The sequence below is a fragment of the Mixophyes fleayi genome, chromosome 8 (assembly GCF_038048845.1).
Source record: "Mixophyes fleayi isolate aMixFle1 chromosome 8, aMixFle1.hap1, whole genome shotgun sequence".
NCBI classification, from domain to species: domain Eukaryota; kingdom Metazoa; phylum Chordata; class Amphibia; order Anura; family Limnodynastidae; genus Mixophyes; species Mixophyes fleayi.
The window spans coordinates 139,201,672-139,221,969 of NC_134409.1; the positions used below are offsets into that span (position 1 = coordinate 139,201,672).

Here is a 20,298-nt window from a genome sequence, read left to right on the forward strand (position 1 = left end):
CAGTTGACGTGCCAAATTTTATAGATACCCTTGAAGTTATTGAGACCAAATAAAGTGACAGATATATTCAGATGTCGAGATGAAACTCATAGCATGATAGATATGGGTTAACATGACATATTATTATAAAATGCAGATTACTAATCCCTTTTGTTAATATTATATAGGCTTCTATGGACATGACGCAGTGGTGCACACAGGGGGGGGGGGGGGGTCCTCCCCTCCGCTAAAGAGGTGCCCCAGTACTATCCAGCAGCCGCGGCGCTGTCAAAGAATCATCCGCGGCGGTGCTGTATTGTATACACCACCGCCGCGGACGCTTCTTTGAACCCCCCCCTTAAAAATCCTGCGTGCGCCCCTGTGACCCGTGACATATGTTTCATTACGTAGCTCACTCATAGGCTCAAGCCTGCTGTGTAGATATCTCCTCCACTTATAGGGAAGCCCAACCAATAGGGTTCTATGGTTGGCTCCAGTATCTAATAAACCAATGAAAATTGTTTATTGTGATGATGGGCACATAGTGGGACCTATCAAAAAAAAAACTCTTTTTTGAATATATAGAAACCATTATATAACTAGACACACTTGGACTTTTGGGACATTTTCCAAGAAGATTTCCACTTTATTTAAGAACTTTACTAAATCCTCCCTTCCCACTAATAGTAGTTTGTTGCACATCCCTTCCCTGGGACATCTGCAGAACATTTCTGGCTATCAGTAGGATCTCATCTATGTCCAAGTCGGGATCTTGCTAAATTGTGTCAATGAAAGTACTATTATTAGTAGAGAAGATGTTTAGTAAACTTCTTAACTAAAATGTTAAGAACTCTTTAAAATAATCCTCCACTGATCCCTAACAAATCCATTTTGTGCACTAAAGCTGGGTACACATCAATGCAATTATCGTGCAGATCCTGCGGTTCACGACCGTGATCAGATATTGCAAGTGTGTGTGTACGCCCCCATGATCATGTTGCAGCACACCAATACACATCTCATCGTTTGATTTAGTTTTATCAACTTCCTAAAAATCAGTGATGGAACGATGTCGGCAAATGTGGCAGTGTGTACATACTCACTACCAGCAGTGTAGGCAGATATCTGTAGAGTGTACAGAGTCACAACCTTTTCAGCAGATGGTTATGAGAGATTAAGATCACAGATCTGAAGTTAAATCATGTAGGTGTGTACACATGAATCAGCTCATCGGGACTTTCAGTCGTTGGTGAAATTGTTACAGAAATTTCATCTGACATATGGTTACATAGGTGTGTACCCAGCTTAAGAACGTCATAAGTATTTAATTCATGAATCTACATCCTTTGACAAATTTGGGCCACAAGGGGTCACTCTACACATATCAGTTACATGAATGAAATGATACAAAGTAATAGTATGATATAAAATTTAGTTAGAAAATAATCTTTCCTGTATAATTTAGACACAATATAACAAGACAAAGACAAGTATTCAAACTTGAGCTTCAGATAGATCCTGAAAAGGTTTCATCTATCCTGCTGTTCCCGATGTTCTCTTCTCTCCTGTGTACTTTTTATCTCTTCCTGTTATTGTCCTCTCTACTACACGTGTCCTCTTTATTTCCCCACATGTTAAAAACTAAATGTAGCAAACAGGAACCTAATAGCCCCAGTATAAATCACATACAGTCCATAGACTGAGCATTATAAATCACATCCAGTCCACAGACTGAGCATTATAAATCACATCCAGGCCATAGACTGAGCATTATAAATCACACACAGTCCATAGACTGAGCATTATAAATCACATACAGTCCATAGACTGAGCATTATAAATCACATCCAGTCCATAGACTGAGCATTATAAATCACATCCAGTCCATAGACTGAGCATTATAAATCACATACAGTCCACAGACTGAGCATTATAAATCACATCCAGTCCATAGACTGAGCATTATAAACCACATCCAGTCCATAGACTGAGCATTATAAATCACATACAGTCCACATACTGAGCATTATAAATCACACACACAGTCCACATACTGAGCATTATAAATCACATACAGTCCACAGACTGAGCATTATAAATCACACACAGTCCATAGACTGAGCATTATAAATCACACACAGTCCACAGACTGAGCATTATAAATCACATACAGTCCACAGACAGGCCGGACATTATGTTATCCTATAGACCCAACAATACCATGTAAACCACAGCCAGAAGTCACCACCATAATAGATACAGAGTATCAGTGACATCCTGAACTACACTCAGGATACTTTGTATCACGTGGGGCACACACCCCCCGGACACCCTATCAGATTGCAGGATCTGGTGAAATAATAATAAAGAAATAGTCTATTAATAAAGGTGACAATAATCACAGGGTCACTGAGGATGAGGGATTGATGGAGGTGGAGTCCTACAAGGGATCTCCTAACTATGTGACCTGGATACTTAGTCAATGTAACAAAATGTGTTTAATTACCAAGTGTCACATGACTCAATGTATATACTGAGTGTTCTGTGATCTCAGATGTGCAGCTCTCAGGATTCAGTCACTTTATATGGAGGTTGGATGATGACCACACTGTTATTATGACATCGAGGACCAGTGACTGATACATTGTAACTGTATGAATGTGGGGGTGTGGTCTGCTCCAGGCCCCGCCCACACGTGACAGAGCGCCGGTCACGTGACCCGCGGTTATATTATCCGCCAGCTCCGGGCTCCGATGTTTCCGGTGCTGAGATGGGAGAGTGTCCGGTGTTCCACGAGCGGCAGCGGCTGGAGCTGTGCGCGGTCCATGCCCTGAATAACCTGCTGCAGAGAGCGGAGATCACCCAGCTGCGGGCCGAGGAGATCTGCCGGGGGTGAGAGAGGACAGGAGACTGTCAGAGAGAGAGGGAGTAGGGGGCTGTCAGAGAGAGAGGGGAGGGGGCTGTCAGGGAGAGAGGGGGTAGGGGCCTGGGGGCTGTTAGGGAGAGAGAGGGTAGGGGGCTGTCAGGGAGAGAGAGGGGGGTTAGGGGGCTGTCAGGGAGAGAGAGAGGGGGTAGGGGGCTGTCAGGGAGAGAGAGAGGGGGTAGGGGGCTGTCAGAGAGAGAGGGGAGGGGGCTGTCAGGGAGAGAGGGGGTAGGGGCCTGGGGGCTGTTAGGGAGAGAGAGGGTAGGGGGCTGTCAGGGAGAGAGAGGGGGGTTAGGGGGCTGTCAGGGAGAGAGAGAGGGGGTAGGGGGCTGTCAGGGAGAGAGAGAGGGGGTAGGGGGCTGTCAGGGAGAGAGAGGGTAGGGGGCTGTCAGAGAGAGAGAGAGAGGTAGAGGGGCCAGGGAGAGAGCGAGAGGACAGGAGACTGTCAGAGAGAGAGGGGAGGGGGCTGTCAGGGAGAGAGGGGGTAGGGGCCTGGGGGCTGTTAGGGAGAGAGGGGTTAGGGGGCTGTCAGAGAGAGAGGGGTTAGGGGGCTGTCAGGGAGAGAGGGTAGGGGGCTGTCAGGGAGAGAGAGAGAGAGGGGGGGTAGGGGGCTGTCAGGGAGAGAGAGGGGGTAGGGGGCTGTCAGGGAGAGAGAGGGGGTAGGGGGCTGTCAGGGAGAGAGAGGGGGTAGGGGGCTGTCAGGGAGAGAGGGGGTAGGGGGCTGTCAGGGAGAGAGAGAGAGGGGGGGGTAGGGGGCTGTCAGGGAGAGAGAGGGGGTAGGGGGCTGTCAGGGAGAGAGAGGGGGTAGGGGGCTGTCAGAGGGTTAGGGGGCTGTCAGAGAGAGAGAGAGGTAGGGGGGCCAGGGAGAGAGAGAGAGGACAGGAGACTGTCAGAGAGGGTAGGGGGCTGTCAGGGAGAGAGAGGGTAGGGGCCTGGGGGCTGTTAGGGGGCTGTCAGAGAGAGAGGGGTTAGGGGGCTGTCAGGGAGAGAGAGGGTAGGGGGCTGTCAGAGAGAGAGAGGGTAGGGGGCTGTCAGAGAGAGAGGGGTTAGGGGGCTGTCAGGGAGGGAGAGGGGGTAGGGGCCTGTCAGGGAGAGAGAGGGTAGGGGGCTGTCGGGGAGAGAGAGAAAAGGTAGGGGGCTGAGAGAGAGAGAGGGTAAGGGGCTGTTAGGGAGAGAGAGAGGGGTTAGGGGGCTGAGAGAGAGAGGGTAGGGGGCTGTCAGGGAGAGAGCAGGAGACTGTCACACAGTGAGAGAGCGGACAGGAGACTGTCAGAGTGAGCAGTGAGATAAGCATGAGATTGTATGGATAGTGTTGGGTATGAGTGTGGATTTTGGGAGAGGATTATTATCAGCAACATTTCAGTTTTCCTCCTCTTTGGGGTCCCAGAACTCTGATCTTTCCTCCAGCGTTAATGTGATTATTGAGTGATCTAATTGATTGGTCTTTTCTTTCCCAGACTGTCTCCGAACTCTGTAATAAATCCGCACCGCAGTTTATTGGGCACCGGAAACTATGACGTCAACGTAATCATGGCGGCTTTGCAGACTATGGATTTTGCCGCTGTTTGGTGGGATAAACGACGGTGAGTGTCAGTTTTCTGTATGTGACAGCTGAGAACTGTGTACATTAGACAGAGCAGGTTCAGATACATTGTATACACTGGATCGTGGCAGGATTGTCATCTGCAGTTTTAAGCCTCAAACCTATAGAATATACGATGTGGGTTTAATCCAGATTCCGTTTTCTGGGAGGGAGATGTGACCTTAGTATTACATTTGATCTTGGTGTATAATATATAAACAAGCTTTGGGAAACGAGACCTGATATTATTGAGCGCTCCTCACATTGTTCCTCTTTTCACAGGTCGCTGGAGAGTTTGGAATTAAGTGAAATATTTGGCTTCATCCTAAACATCCCGTCTCCCATCTCCTTGGGCTTCCTCTCTCTACCAATCACACGCAAGCATTGGATCGCTGTGCGCCAAATGAACGGGGTCTACTACAACCTGGACTCCAAGCTTAAATCTCCTGTGCGGCTCGGGGGCCCCAGGGAGCTAAAGTAAGAGCCCGATGGGCAGTTTCCCAGACAATGGTTTTATATTCCATTATCTATAATAAACTAGGTGTAATTTTAAACACATTTCCCTTGGCCCTCATTTGGGATGACAGGTGTCATATATTACATGTTACTATTCCAGAAAAGGAAACTGTAACCATGATTATCCAACAGGGGCCACTGTGGAGGGCCCACCATGGCTACCTCCCTCCCCGTACGCTCCTGTACATAATAACCTCTCATTCTGAGCATGTAGCGGATACTGCGATCCTATGGTTTAATTTGGCTTACCCCAGGGACCAAAAGCTGCCAATTCCCCCCTGGTTGTTTGTATTGATCCACATCTTCACCTGAGCTCCTTGTATGTACAATTATGCCCAAAGCACAATAACATGATTCAGTCTTCATCGTGGTCTGTATGATACTTGGGTCATATTAAGGACACTTGTGCCACATTTGCCAACAGCTCTGAGCAACGACACCTCCCCGAAGGTGGGAGACATTGTCCTCTCCAGCCCCCACATCCAGAACTGCAAGAAGGGGATACATTGTGTAGAGGTTACTGTTTTATTCTGGAGGTAGAGGATGGTTTGGGAGCAACCAATGAGAGAGTAGATTGGTGCGGACCCCGTCTCACTAGAGGAGGCTCAGTTAGTAGCAGAAGGAGGCAGAGTTGTGAGTATTCACATTGAATACAGTAATATAGACATTACACATTATACAGAAGGTGAGTGTGCATGATGTGTATATGAGGTGAGTTGTGGAGCCGGTCGGTGACTAGGACATTATAAGAATGTATACATTCCTTGCCACTGCACATTCCCATGTGTCATGTTCCTGTAACGTGTGGGGACACGTGATCCCATAACTGCTCAGACGTGTAATCTCTTGGCTCATTACTGTTACGGAGCATCTCAGGAATCCTGTGGTTATGATGGCGTATATTTGTGGGTGTGGTGTGACCTACGTTTGTGAGACGGCGTCTGTAATGGACGATGTTTTATAATTGGACCATAAAACTACTTCTATGTGTTATAAATTCACCATAAAGATCACATTCTCTGGCCACAATTCATTGAATGAATAATACTGGTCCCTAGTGGTAAGAGATATGGGAATACCCATCTATTATCCAGTAATAACTCGCTACTTGTAACGTAAGTAGTAATTCTGTAATGTTCATGTAAGGAGAATGTGTCACATTTTGTGTTATGATGTTACATAAAGCATTTTGTAAGGTCATCCGAAAATGGAGAGTCTATATGCTCCCTCTGCTGTATGTTATTGCAGGAAGTCTAATCACATCAAGCCCCCCCCCCCCCATGTAATACACATGGGGGGGGGGGCAGAGGGAATGTACACTGTGAATTGGACAGTCCTTTTCAACCAGTGTCTCCAAAATCCAGTCCTCCATTCCCCCTAAAGTGCAGGAGAAATAATTATACGACCTGTGGATCTGTTACAATGTATCAGTCAGTAATGATTATACCACCTGTGGATCTGTTACATTGTATCAGTCAGTAATGATTATACCACCTGTGGATCTGTTACATTGTATCAGTCAGTAATGATTATACCACCTGTGGATCTGTTACATTGTATCAGTCAGTAATGATTATACCACCTGTGGATCTGTTACATTGTATCAGTCAGTAATGATTATACCACCTGTGGATCTGTTACATTGTATCAGTCAGTAATGATTATACCACCTGTGGATCTGTTACATTGTATCAGTCAGTAATGATTATACCACCTGTGGGTCTGTTACATTGTATCAGTCAGTAATGATTACACTTGTGCTCCAGTCAGGAGATATGGAAAACCTGCACTGTTAGAGCTCCCTGAGGACTGGATTTGGGAAACCACTTTAGACAATAGTACTCCTGTTTAGGGTCACTTGTTTTCCATGTAGCACAGATCTGCATGCAGATGTCAGTGTTTAGCTAGAAACCACATTGCATGATGGAAGATGTAGTTTCCTAGCAGCAGTTTTCAGTGACCTCACTGAGAACCGTGACTCTCCCCTATACCTATAGATCTACACTGAGGCCGCAGCCAGGAACTATATGTGTGTACAAAAAGCTCCTGCAAATGCATTCATTGCCTTGAAAAAAATATATTTTAATAGATATTGAAATGTGGAAAATAAAGATATTTGTTTTTTCTACATGCCCTTTAATTTAACATGTAGTGCCCTGATACAGCCTGCAGGTGGCGGAGTTATAAGAGGGGCATTAAGTGGAGCAGCGGTATCATTTATTTATATAGCAGTTATAAACCAAGACTGGGTATTAGACAGACAGAGGTAGCGGGGCGATGCTCACAGTCTATAGGAATGTGATACATGAGGATAATTGTCACATATGGCATATTAGTCCAGTCATAGTGTAATGGGAAAAACTGTTTAATAACAATAATCAATGTTTCATTGTAACAGATTTGATGCAGATTATCAGTGCAGTAGTAATATATGTATTGGGGTAGTAGTATTATATATACGGTAGTTGTAGTATTATGTATATGATAGTTTTATATATTCACTGTAATAGTTAAAGCGCTACGGAATATGTTGGCGCTATATAAATAAATGATGATGATGATGATGATAGTAGTATTATATTTATATTTGGTCTGTGTCTCCCGCAGAGCATTCCTCCAAGACTGCATCTCCCGCGGCTCTTGTGAGATTCTCCTGGTGGTGACGAAGGACGTGGAAGACGCCCGGCTTTGGATCAATGCGGAAGATAGAGGCACATGAGCCCCCCCAGGTTACTCAGACCCCCCCCCCCCCCCCGCATTCAGCTGGGCTGAACTCATCACCCAAAGACTGTTAAGTTATAATAAGTTATTTATTGGGGTGTCTCTCACCCCCTCTTCCAGTTCAGGTCACACCATCTCATGGTGATTTAGGGACATCTTTGTCCTGACTCTTGTACCAATATGCACTACTATTAATGCCTTAAAGCTCGCCCTTTATTTGTACTGGTGCTGAATATTAATATATTACGTGAAACTACTTTTATGCTAATTCTATTAAACACTATTTTATACAAGTAATATAACGTGGCCCGTGGTTTGTAACATACAGAAAAATGTGAATAGTAAATTGTATAGAAGAGATTATTATTTCAGTGATACTGTCCCTATTTTCTTCTATGCCTGTTCAAGCTTATAAATAGGGACTGTGAATTAGCGCTGCAGAATCATCATTTTGTATATAGAGTGTATAATATAGTAGATTCTTTTAATCCTATTTCATATAAATACATTTTATTTTAAACTTTTGGAATCTGATTTGCTGCAATCTCTAATTATATTATTGTAGGTTACTCTAATTTTCCACCTTCTGGTGACGTTAACTTATTGGCTTGTACGAGCCCTCTGGTAACTTCTACTAAGTACATTTCTTCTGGCTCCCTTCTCTGTTTTCCACCAAGACTTTTATATCATCCAGTTGTTTTTTTTATAAATCTATTTATTCGTTTTTTTTTAATTTTTGAACAAAAATGACAAGTACATTATATATTATATCAGTTACATACTCTGATGAGTTCAGATACAGTTAAGATTTTCAGAACAATTTGACACCAGACTTCAACATCAAATATAAACATAGATCAAATAATTGTACTGTTTAAATTATGCAAAAGAAGTGTGTATAACCTTATACCTATTCACCTATGAATGTAACTGTTTGATAAGGACGTTAGCAGCCGAAGAACAATACTAAAAACAAAGTTAAGGAAACATAGAACAGGGAAAGGATGAAAGTGAAAGGGGGAAGTAGTTGTCTTTTATTTAAGAAAATTAAAATAAAGAATATAGATCAAACCTTTATCCATCTAATAATGATCTGTGTCCTTAGGGGGTTCAGAAGGGCCGAATTAAGGGGTTACCATCACGGCTTTTCAAAAGTCAGAATAAATTTTAGATTCCAGATTTTGGATTTCAACCAGTTTGGGTCTTTCTCATTTATTAGACTTTATATCATCCAGTAATTTAATGTTTGTTGCTCTGCAGTTGCTTCCTAATAATGTCCAGCAATTTGCTATAAGAGTATAGAACAGAGGAGTCTGGGAAATGCGTCATGTGGAGGAAGAGGCAGCTGTGAGCCAAACACTCAGGATCGTCCATAAATGGTGAATACTAAGAGGAAAGACTATTATGTGCTTGGCTCCAAGCAGCGGAGTGGTGGGGAATCCCTCTACGTTCATATAGGACAGACCTGGATAAGTCTGGGTGGTGGAATGGTTTGTAGTTCAGTCTCAGACCTGTAGCATTCAGCATCTTTACCCTTCAATATCATCCCACAGATATATTTTGATTTTTAAACAAATGGAGACTCCAGACTGTAATCACATTATCCAAAAACCTTCAGATTCCAAACGTGCTAAAAGTCTTATACAATTTACCCGACAGTTATATTTCATTTGTAATGATTATGTTATCAAAAAGTAACTGGTATAATGTTTAATTGTAGCCCTGGGAAAACATGGTAACACTGGGGGGGTAATCGTATCACCATGATGAAGGATTACCCGGATCTAACGCACCAGCAAGATACAGGTCTTGTTTCAGTTTTTTGTGTGGTGTCAAAAATACACAACTGGTAACAGCTGCAGGACGGACATCACAGACAGAAGTGTATTTAGGGAGCAAGAGAGCTCATAGCGATAAAATCAAGGTGTAAATGTTTATTATTAAGTTATTTGCCTTTTTACTTGCGGTTTAACTGATTGACACATGTATATTCTGGAAAAACACATTATTATAATCCTGCTTATATATCATACATGTATCTGACGTGTGACAAGGCCTCTCGTGTGTCTCAAATCTCCCCAGGGATTCCGATACAATTGTAAAAGAAACACAAAGTGTCCTTTATCCCCAAACTCCAGAAACGTTTAATGATTTCTGTGAGTCCGGATCACTCCCCCAATTACTGATTCCAGTGATCCCAAACCCCAGTAAGAATCCCCTGTAGCCTAATTCCTACAGATCTATGTACTTGTCAACAAATGTCAAAAGTTTGGCTAAGAGTCTGGCTCTGCGACATAGCGTGTCATAGCCAGAATTGTCCGCCCAGGCCACAGGTGCAAACGCAGGATTTGTAGAGGGGGGTTTCCACACCACGCTGCCAGTGGGCGTGACCAGCATGCATGGGGGCGTGGCTATAATTTTAGACGTTGCTTGGCTGCTCTCCAACTCTTCCTATCCCCATAATATACATAGGCAATGCTGCGTGTACTACTGTTAGGTGCACACAGCTCTCCCTTTTCGAGCAGAGCCGTGTGAAGCGGAAGCAGGGTCCAGCTACCTCAATTATACAGTGCCCGAGGCTTGGAGGGGGGTTTCCAGGCACTAGGAAACCCATCCTCTGTTTGCCTATGGACCAGACGGGTGAATCTACAAACACAAACCTCAGGCAGTTCTATGCTCACTTGGGATTAAAACGGTGGTCTCGACGCTACCAAGGCTTGTGTGTCATGGACCTATTGATGGGGAGTAATGAGGGCATTTGGTACAGACCCTAAAGCTCTATTATGCATTGCAGCTGGGGCGTTGGAGACCACGGCCGACAAGGTCCTCAGAACAATTGCAGACAGTAGTTGAACAGACAGGGTCAGGTTTCATATATGAAAGAAAATATCATCTATGGGAGAAGAGGATTTAATGGATCAGATATGAAGCATCACAAATCTACTCAGCGGGTAACGTAAATGTCTTTCAGCAAATTTGTGAGGGATTTGGAGTCCTTTAGCACAATGTCCTATAGATATTTACACCTTGGACGAGCTCTGGGTGCATTTTGGGAAAAGGGACAATAGATTTGGTAAAGAAAACTTATATCCAGTTTATATTAATTTTTGCCAGGGGATCTTAATTCCGAAGGATTAAATTATGGGATAAACGGGAAGATGATCGGGAGACCATCCTGATGGAGACTGGGCACGAATGATGGTGATGGGTGCCCTTAAAGCAGCTTCGTCAGTAAGATTCAGATATATGTCCATCGTAGGGTGTATCTCACCCCCATAAGATTAATGACGTTTGGAGGAGGACAGAGGCCAAATTGTCCTGAATGTGGTGGAGTGTCGTACTGGTATCTCCGGTGGCAATGCCACAAGGTACACAACATCCAGCTTGGTGTTACACATCACAGAATGCCCTCAGGTTCTGGATTGGGTACCTTTGGTGAATGATGCCGTTGGTGAGTCTGAACAGATGGATTAAATGACAGCATGTACTGAGAGGTGAGGAGACCGTCCCGTCTCCTGTCTAACAATCGTGAGTCCCAGGAAACAATTTGTATGTTCATAGGTGTAAGATGTAGTCATAATAACTGGGACCTGATGCTATAGAACAAAAACATAATGAACCGTGTAATATCTTGATCCAATTATACATAATCACAATATTAAAAGATTGGTTATGGAGAGGAACTAAGGGTTGGGTACGAATCTCTGAGAAGTTACATTGTATCCAATCTGGGAAAATAAAAATAGTTTTTCTCTGAATTTAGAAACTGTGACATTATGTTTAAAGAAACGTGTTAATATGAGACCTTAAAGCTGGAGAAATATGAATGAATATTTCATGTTATGCAACTAATAATGTATTATATTTTGTGGAAATATTAACTATAGATTAAGAAACATTATGATTTTTAGTTTTTATAGTTTTAGTTTCACTGTTACATTGTATTTGTCCGTTTTACTTTAATGCCATAAAATCAATAAAAACAAATGTGATTTAAAAGAAAAATATAGGGGGATGTTGTACAGCTTGGACGCTAGATCACTGGTTAATGGACCTCTATCTATGTTGTTATTGTGAACATTGAATTACCGTGATGAAGCATTATGTGTTTTTACAACCAAATGAAAAGCAAAGTTTCAGAAGATCGGTGGAATAAAGAAGTTTGAGTCACTGCGAGCCAGAACGATACTATACGTCAACAGAGTAGGAAACTGTAACGTATACATAAGGTCATGACTTAAGTTAATTAATAGTACAAATCATTGCTGTTGATAGATTCACCCTTCGGCAAATGTCATGTGAGGGATTAAAACACTGCAGTTTATACACTTGACAATCAAGTGTGCTAAGTCTCTATTTACTATTACGTGTACAAGAATATTTATCATGTTTAAAAGTCAGCACTTTAATCACTTATACGACATTACACTTTTGGCTGCTCTAATGATTCTCGCAGACGCCTGTAACAGTGTAAGACATAATCCTGCATCTGTAGCCTTACAACCCCGTTCAATGATAAAACCTTTGACAAGCGCTACCGGAGAATTAGGTTTATTAAAAAGAAATAAAATAACGTAGTTGTTGGCGTGATGCCTTGTGAGACAGTGGTTAGAAGGGAGGTATAGAAAAATCTCTAAATATATTAGAACTTTGACTATGTTCAATCAGCTCTGAGTTTTTGTTTTTTTTTTATTTAAAAGGCTATTCGTGTGTTACCAAGACTTCCTATCATTTTTTTTTATACGGCCTGTTTAATTGTAACAAAAGTTGTAGTGGACTGTGATTTATAGACTGGTTTGCTCAGCCAAATCAACTCAAATTGTAAGGGTCAATAATCAAATATATTGAACGTATGCTACCCCTGCAATTCCCACTGTCTGCCTCTAGGTGGCACCACGTCCCCCGGTTAGGGCCGGAAAACCTTTTAACCAGTTATCAGACCTCCCACAAACAACTGCAGGAATATTTACCTCTATCGCAAATCCTACCAGGCGTAAAAGAATAATGACATCACAAATACAATATCACAAAATAATAAATATAATTGACTTCTAATGATAAATCCAGGTGTCTAATTCCTTGGGACAACACACTCTTCTTTTTCATTTATTTTTAAATTGCAATGTGAAATAGATTACATTTATGTTAGGACATTTCTTGAAGGTCTATATTTAATCCCAACAGTCCAGTTGCAACTATGTATCAAAGAGCAGATCCCTCTGCGGTTCTTCATCCTTCATCTCTGGTCCGGAAATTCCTCCAAGATATATGTTACACCTAGGAAATAAAACCACAGTGAGCACAGCTGGTCACATGACCTCCACCTAGTAACACGTATGACAGAAGCTGGGACGTGAACACAACTCAGGATCTCATTTGAAGGATTCATTTATGGATCATAGCTAGAAATGAACGGCGGCCGCTCCTCGTAGTCTACTCATTTTATTTGTTCAACACTTGTTCCCCGGCCATCGCTGCCAAGATTTAAAGGGACGTCAACTTTTAATTGACATTTTAATTCACAGTAAAATAGAATGTGAAAAAATGGCAGGACGAGCCATGGAAGACTAACAATCACTCGGAACAAATAGCGAATGGGAAAAGTCCTGGCTCACTATTCAAATAAATAGAGGAATATATATATATATATATATATATATATATATATATATATATATATATTTATAATGTAAGTGACTGGGCACCACGGTGACTCAGTGGTTAGCATTTCTGCCTTACAGCACTGGGGTCATGAGTTCAATTCCCAACCATGGCCTTATCTGTGAGGAGTTTGTATGTTCTCCCCGTGTTTGCGTGGGTTTCCTCCGGGTGCTCCGGTTTCCTCCCACACTCCCAAAAACATACTGGTAGGTTAATTGGTTGCTAACAAATTGACCCTAGTGTATGTGTGTGTGTGTGTTTTAAGGAATTTAGACTGTAAGCCCCAATGGGGCAGGGACTGATGTGAATGAGTTCTCTACAGCGCTGCGGAATTAGTGGCGCTATATAAATAAATGATGATGATGACTGGAATGTGATAGTGTTACAATATAGCAGTAGGAGAAGTGGCGGTATGTCACCCGTATACCCCCCACTTCCACCACTAATATATATATAATAGTGTGTGTGTGTGTGTGTTCAGTCCTCGGCTTCTCTGAACTCCACCCTGATCGGACTTTTTAGCCAGTGGTGCCTGAAACTTCCATAGAGACCTGTCCTTGGAGTTAGGATTATAAACTAGTTGAAGTGCCAGTGCCTTTGTTTTACCCTTGGGCATATAATGTGGAAATGTTTGAGCATCAAGTGAGGCCACATATGACTCCTATAGATTGAGAGGTGCTGTGAAAACCAGTGGTCGGGCAGGCGGAGTATGACCTAAAGACTTGTAGTCATGGAGGAGTAAAAAGACGTCAGTCACTACCAGAGAATTGACTGCACCAGTGATCGTAGAATGGGGCCTTTTCTCTCCCACTGCTTATACAATTCCGCATTGAACAAGTTCACAAGTCACTGGTTACATGGTGGGTACTTACTACGTTTTGACAGGAGAAGCCGTTGCAGCCCGTTGGACAACACTTTTGGTCACCAGAACACTTGGAGTCAGATTTGCAATGTACGGCTGGGTCACAGGTCGTATCATCGACAATCGCAGGGCAAGTACCGGGTTTGTCTGAAAAAGAATTGAGAATACATCTAGTGCCGGATTCTCCAGGGCGGGCCGGCTGTGCGGTGCCCCGTTAACCACTCACCATCTGGAACCTGGCATTGAAGTCCGTTACAGGAGGTCTCGCAGCATTTGCGATTTCCTGCACATTTGGCATCTGTTAAACACTGCTTATTACACGCTCCCAGAGTCAACGGTTCCGGTCGTGGACATGTCCCGGGTTTATCTGAAAAAGATGGACTGTAGTTACCGGACTGTACGTAGGACCATGAAGTTTGCACTGGGTGGGACTTGTTAATCAATTATTGTCTGCCACTAATCCAGCATTGGCCACCAGCGCTTGCAGGATTTTGATGCAACCAGGTTGAAATATCATCGATGCACTTGGAAGTCCATAGCACCAAAACCAGTAGCCAGAACTGTGTTTGGTCATGAAGCCTTTCCTCTATCAATGTAGCCAATAGGAGCTGGCCACCACTAGCTACCAATGACAGCGCTGGTAATGTTTAATACTGGTCTATTGGAGCGCTATAGCAAGGTGTTCTTGGGTTGTACAATATTTCAGTATGAAGGGGGTGGTAGTAAATTGATCACTTAACTGATCACATTCTGGGGGGGGGGGTATTCAATTGTTAGCGAGTTGGGAGGGTTTTCCTCTGCGTAAAAAAAATAAATAAAAGCTCCCGCAGGTTTTTGACGGCAATAGTGACCGTTTTGAGTTAGCGCAGCGGGAAAACTCGTGCAATTCAATTAAATAAGAGGGAACGCTGCCCCCGTGCATTAAACATGTGTTTGCGAGATTTTAGGGGAGTTAAGGGGAGTTTTAACGCGGTCATGCATAACACAAGAAAAAGGTTTTGTATACATTTCCATACATTAGATTGCATTACACATTGATAATATCTACATTACAGTACTTTCTGTAGCATATTTTCTAATTGAACTATTTGTTACCATACAATCATCTATACCATGTCATAACACATTAACACATTCATATTTGTACCAAAAACTTACATAAATATATTTAGTGATTTTATTTTTATTTATTTTTTTAATTTTTTTTTTTTTATTTCATTATTTTTTCACAAGACAATTAACTTACACAAGTTAGGCATTAGTGATAAACATAAGTTTAACTTTTTTTCACATTATTACATGATCTCAAATACTTTTCAGAGGTTTTTTATTTTTAACACACCCCAAAGCGGTGTGAGATAAAACAGCATATTTGCCTGTTTAACGCGCCGCGTTAAACAATTGAACAGCTTATAACGCGGCTGCCTCTCGCACACCCTATACCTTCAATAGACCTTGTACTGGAGCGCGAGAGGACCGTTTCATGAACAAAAACCATAGCATTAAAAATGGAATTGAATTGCGGGTAAAGTTAACCCGCTCGAAAATGATAAAAAAACTGCGTTAAAATGACTTAACGCGGTCAAAAAAAAACAACTCACTGACAATTGAATACCCGCCTTAGGAGCCAATTCAATTCGGCCGCGTTATTCTAGGAATAACTCGGCCTGCTCACTGCTACCGTAAGTACAGTAAAAGTGCGCCGTATTACCGTTAGTACAGTAATTTTAACACTGGTTTTTGCTCACATCCCTTGGGGCCACGAGTTAAAATCCGGGTTAAAATTACCGTATTAAAGGTAATAGTAATCCTAGACTAACGTGGCCGAATTGAATCTGCCCCTTACACTGTAATTCCACTTTTATTTTATTATTATTATTATTATTATTAATTTTTATTTAAAGGGCGCCACAAGGTGTCCGTAGCGCCGTACAGGAACAAACGAGTTACAGTACAAGGTGAGACAGCACAGTACAGTAAACAGTAAGCACAGTAACTCAGTAAGCTCAATGCACAGCTAGAGAGGGCAGGGGAAGGGGGAGGGAGGATCCGCAAACAACGGAGCCCAAGAAGGAGGGCGTGGAAGACAGGGAGACCCCCAGAGGGGACGGGGGGAGGAGGGTCCTCGAGGAGGAGGGCTAAGTAGCTGGAGAGCAGAGTTAGGAGTGGTGGAAACAGGAGGAGAGATGGCCCTGCTCAGAGGAGCGTACAATCTAAGGGGAGGAGTGGACAGACAGAGAGACACAGGGGAGAGAGGGAGAGTAGGGGGACAGAGGCAGAAGATAAGGTAGGAAGTTAAGTGAGAGACTGAAAGGCTTTAAGAAAAAGGTGGGTTTTTAAAGCCCGTTTGAAACTGGACAGATTGGGGGAAGTTCTGATGGAGGGAGGGAGCTTGTTCCAGTGGAGGGGGGCAGCGCGGATGAAGTCTTGGATACGCGCGTGGGAGGAGGTAATAAGGGGGGAAGAGAGGCGACGGTCAGAGGCAGAACGGAGAGGGCGGGATTATTTGCTGTTTTTCTGATTAATACCATGCATGTAATAAACCTATTAATGTCCCACTGTTGTCTCTAAAGATCACTTGTTGCCCATTTTGGGATCTACCTATAAATACCGAGTTATCTCACTTTTCCCTTGTAAACTAGATCCTTTAAGAGGTTCTTGCAGCAAAGGACTTAGACCGAAGGGCCTCCAGGAAGTACCGTCCCCCTTGGGACCCCCCAATATATCCTGCTCTATGTACCACTACTCCTGGGGGGTATAAAGGTTTATACGACTTCCAACAAAATTTTGAGCCAATGTCAAGTAAGTAAAATAGACAATTAGAAAACTGTGTTCAATTTAATGAGAGTAAGATTGTTAGATTGTAAGCTCCTGTGGGCAGGGTCATCTGTAACTTTTGTTTCATGTCATTGAGTGTTATTTATGTCATGATCCCTTCAGTGTATAGCGCGGCGTAATATGTCAGCGCCGTATAAAGGATATTATTATATATAGGAGATATAATCGGTTATTGTAGATTATGACGGTATTAGACGGTACAGGGGCCACACAAAGGAAGGAACGTTGTCTGAGCTTCATACACAGATCTTTGTTGCTTCTTATATACATTTATCTACAGTAGAAAGGACGTTATTCCTTGTAGTGGACAAATGTCTTCAGTATCTCATACAATTAACAGAAGATAATATTTCCTGAGGCTATTGCTGAAAGATACAGCTATATTTTACAAGACGGCTCCTGTACACCTTCTGCAAAGTGACATTACACCAATGACATCCGCTCTCGGATATTATTTTGGGAATATAGGATTTCAAACAAGTGGTGAGAAGTAATTAGTAGACTAAATGACTATTTAATTGGTTAATTTGAATTTATTATGAAGGGATTCATTTTATTTACACCTACATACACAGAGTGTCAGTAGAATATGTATTTTGATGTCTCTGTAACGTGGTGGAATTACTGCGACATCTGTGTATTTCTGACTGTATTTACAGTATAGTTGTCAGTTTATTTGAAGGTGAATTTATTGGATATAATGTTTCTCTAATCTTTTTCTATTTTGATGAGCGGTATTTTAAGATACAAATTCCTGCTTTGGAATCTCCTGTCCAGAAAACTTTTATCAGCAAGAAAAGCAGTAATTTATTGTAGCACTTGATTTGGTCACACAGAGATGATCACTAGGGTTAGATTCACTTAAAATTCTAAAAAGGAAAAGTGGAGGTGTCGCCTATAGCAACCAATCAGAGTCCAGCTCTCATATTCTATAATGTTCTAGATAAATGACAGCTAGAATTTGATTGGTTGCTATGGGCGACACCTCCACTAAAACAGTTAAATGCGTTTTAGTAGATTTTAGCCAAAATGCAGCAAATTTCAGAAGAAAAACTTCCTAAAACTGAAAAATCCTTAGTCCCACATCTTTAACTTCCTGATAGTTAACTCCATACATACATTTAAATATATACATTTGTCTGGAAAGAAAGAGTGTACATTTGTGTTGCTTCCTTCAGAACAAACATTGTTGGAAAACAAACTATTTTATATTTCTGAATAAAACAATTATACACCTAATACTGATGTATTTTTCGTGGTTTTTCCCCCCCTAGGTGGAGCACTGAAGACTTTTTACATTAACTTCTGAGGCAGATAAACTTGTCCACAGGAGAAGGGACTTCTGGGAAATCCCATTAACGTTACTGTGAGATTTGGGCACTTAGAGAACACCCTCCTGTTACAGACAATTGGGACAGGTCATTAATAGTGTATCTCAAGGCAAATACTATCTATAATAACTATAACAATCTGTTTTACTGACCATAGTACAGTGAGCACGACAGACAGAGTATTACTGTACTTATAAGTAACGTATACAATGTTACTTTCCATTACTTACAAAAGAGGTTCCAGGAACTGAAATTGATTAATAACTTCTCTTCAGGGATTAGTAAGAGATATTGTCCTTCATCATCGCATATATACTGACAACAGAAAGATGACGCCAGTCCGTTACTCACTAGTCTGTGTTACGAAGAAACAGACGCGTTTCGCAGTGAAAGTTTGTGCATTGGAAGGACAATGAATACTTAGTAAATGTCCTGTATTTATGTGATGATATTAACTGTTTTTCATTGTAAGTTTAGGGTAACATATGTTGTTGAACTACAAGGGCTAGCACTGACTACTGGAGAATACAAAATTTAGGGGCTATGGTCACTGACTGTCACATGACACAGAGAGACTTGTTAGAGAACCACGTTCCAATCCCAATGTCAGATATTTCTGGACACGACACTTCACCTCTTTGCTCCAGGCAAAAAAAAAAACAGTATACTAAAAAAAACAACTCTGTGTACAAGCTGCATGCAGTCTATAAAATACACAATATAGAAACACACAATACATCTGCATTCAATAATATAACTTACTGCAATTGTCTTATTTTAATAGATCTAAAGAACATCTGGAATATCCAAATCAATATTTTCCACAGGCTGCAAAGGCTTCATTCTACTTTAATCTTTTTGTACTTTATATCCAGTTAGAAATATCTATCCCAGCGGTATGAAGATTGTGACTCTAGCTGTGAAACTACAACTCCCAACATTACCTATCATGTTAAATCAGACTGGGACTTGTAGTTCCACTACTGTTGGAGGTTACCAGAGCCTGATCCCTACTAATAGTGTTATATAGTCAGTGTACTAAGTACCCAACACTCTCAAAGTGAATCTAAAATAGTAATGCGATCGATGAGTATATTGAGGTACATTAGCTACAGGTTTAACAAACTCAACAAGACTTTAAGTAACCTGAGATCTCTTCTCTAAGCACCTGACCCTCTAACTAATAACTTATAGTCCCGGTGAGGTTCACTGATTGTACCTGAATGACCTGTCAGATACAGTGACAAATGTCTGCAGTTTCCTAATAAAATGGCTATTGTGTAGCGACCTAGATACAGGGAGATATAAGACACAGTGTTTCTTACTAGCAGCAGCTGTGGTGGTTGGAAACCCGGTCACACTCGTCCCGTGGACGACTAGAAGAATCACCAGGAGATATGTCGGCGTTTTCATGCTGCTCCCAAACTTCAGACAGACGTCAGTCTCTGCAAAACATCCAAATAGCTTTTAAATGTAAGTGCTGGTATGGGTGGGGCGTCCCAGGGTAGGATTTGTTAGGACGGCCCCGTCTCCCTCTTACCTGCAGCCCCAGGCAGAATTCTCACCAAATTCCTTCTCTCCCGGGGTCACAAGCTTTAAACTATTTCATGTTGTCAAACAAGAACCCTGAGAGGAAATTGTTTGACTTGTCTCAGAATGGAACACGGTGATATCGTGTTTTTCTGCTTAGATACAATGATTAGAAACAGTGTTTCTTCTATAGAGAGATCTACGTTTCGTTGTGCAGGGATCAGAGGAAACAATCAACACCTCACAAATTGTGCAGTGTTGTTCTATATAGTGCAGCAGTCCACGTTCACCCACCTGCACCTCTCCATGTAGATAAAGTAATATAAGTAATGTAATAATAAGTAATGTAGATAAA

At 42.1% G+C, this 20,298-nt stretch overlaps 2 protein-coding genes across 2 annotated transcripts; one reads left to right on the top strand and one right to left on the bottom strand.

The window, feature by feature from the left end:
* Positions 1-2,666: 2,666 nt before the first annotated feature.
* JOSD2 (Josephin domain containing 2) lies at positions 2,667-8,084 on the top strand. Its single transcript, XM_075184143.1, has 4 exons — positions 2,667-2,871; positions 4,360-4,485; positions 4,767-4,961; positions 7,608-8,084. The coding sequence occupies exons 1-4, from the start codon at positions 2,750-2,752 to the stop codon at positions 7,717-7,719; spliced, it is 555 nt and encodes a 184-aa protein (XP_075040244.1). The 5' UTR covers positions 2,667-2,749; the 3' UTR covers positions 7,720-8,084.
* Positions 8,085-12,745: 4,661 nt separating this feature from the next.
* Positions 12,746-19,858, bottom strand: LOC142099872 (WAP four-disulfide core domain protein 18-like). The gene is made up of 4 exons (XM_075183797.1): positions 19,739-19,858; positions 14,471-14,611; positions 14,255-14,391; positions 12,746-12,998 (listed from the first exon to the last, which is right to left on the bottom strand). The coding sequence occupies exons 1-4, from the start codon at positions 19,824-19,826 to the stop codon at positions 12,993-12,995; spliced, it is 372 nt and encodes a 123-aa protein (XP_075039898.1). The 5' UTR covers positions 19,827-19,858; the 3' UTR covers positions 12,746-12,992.
* Between the last annotated feature and the right edge of the window lie 440 nt (positions 19,859-20,298).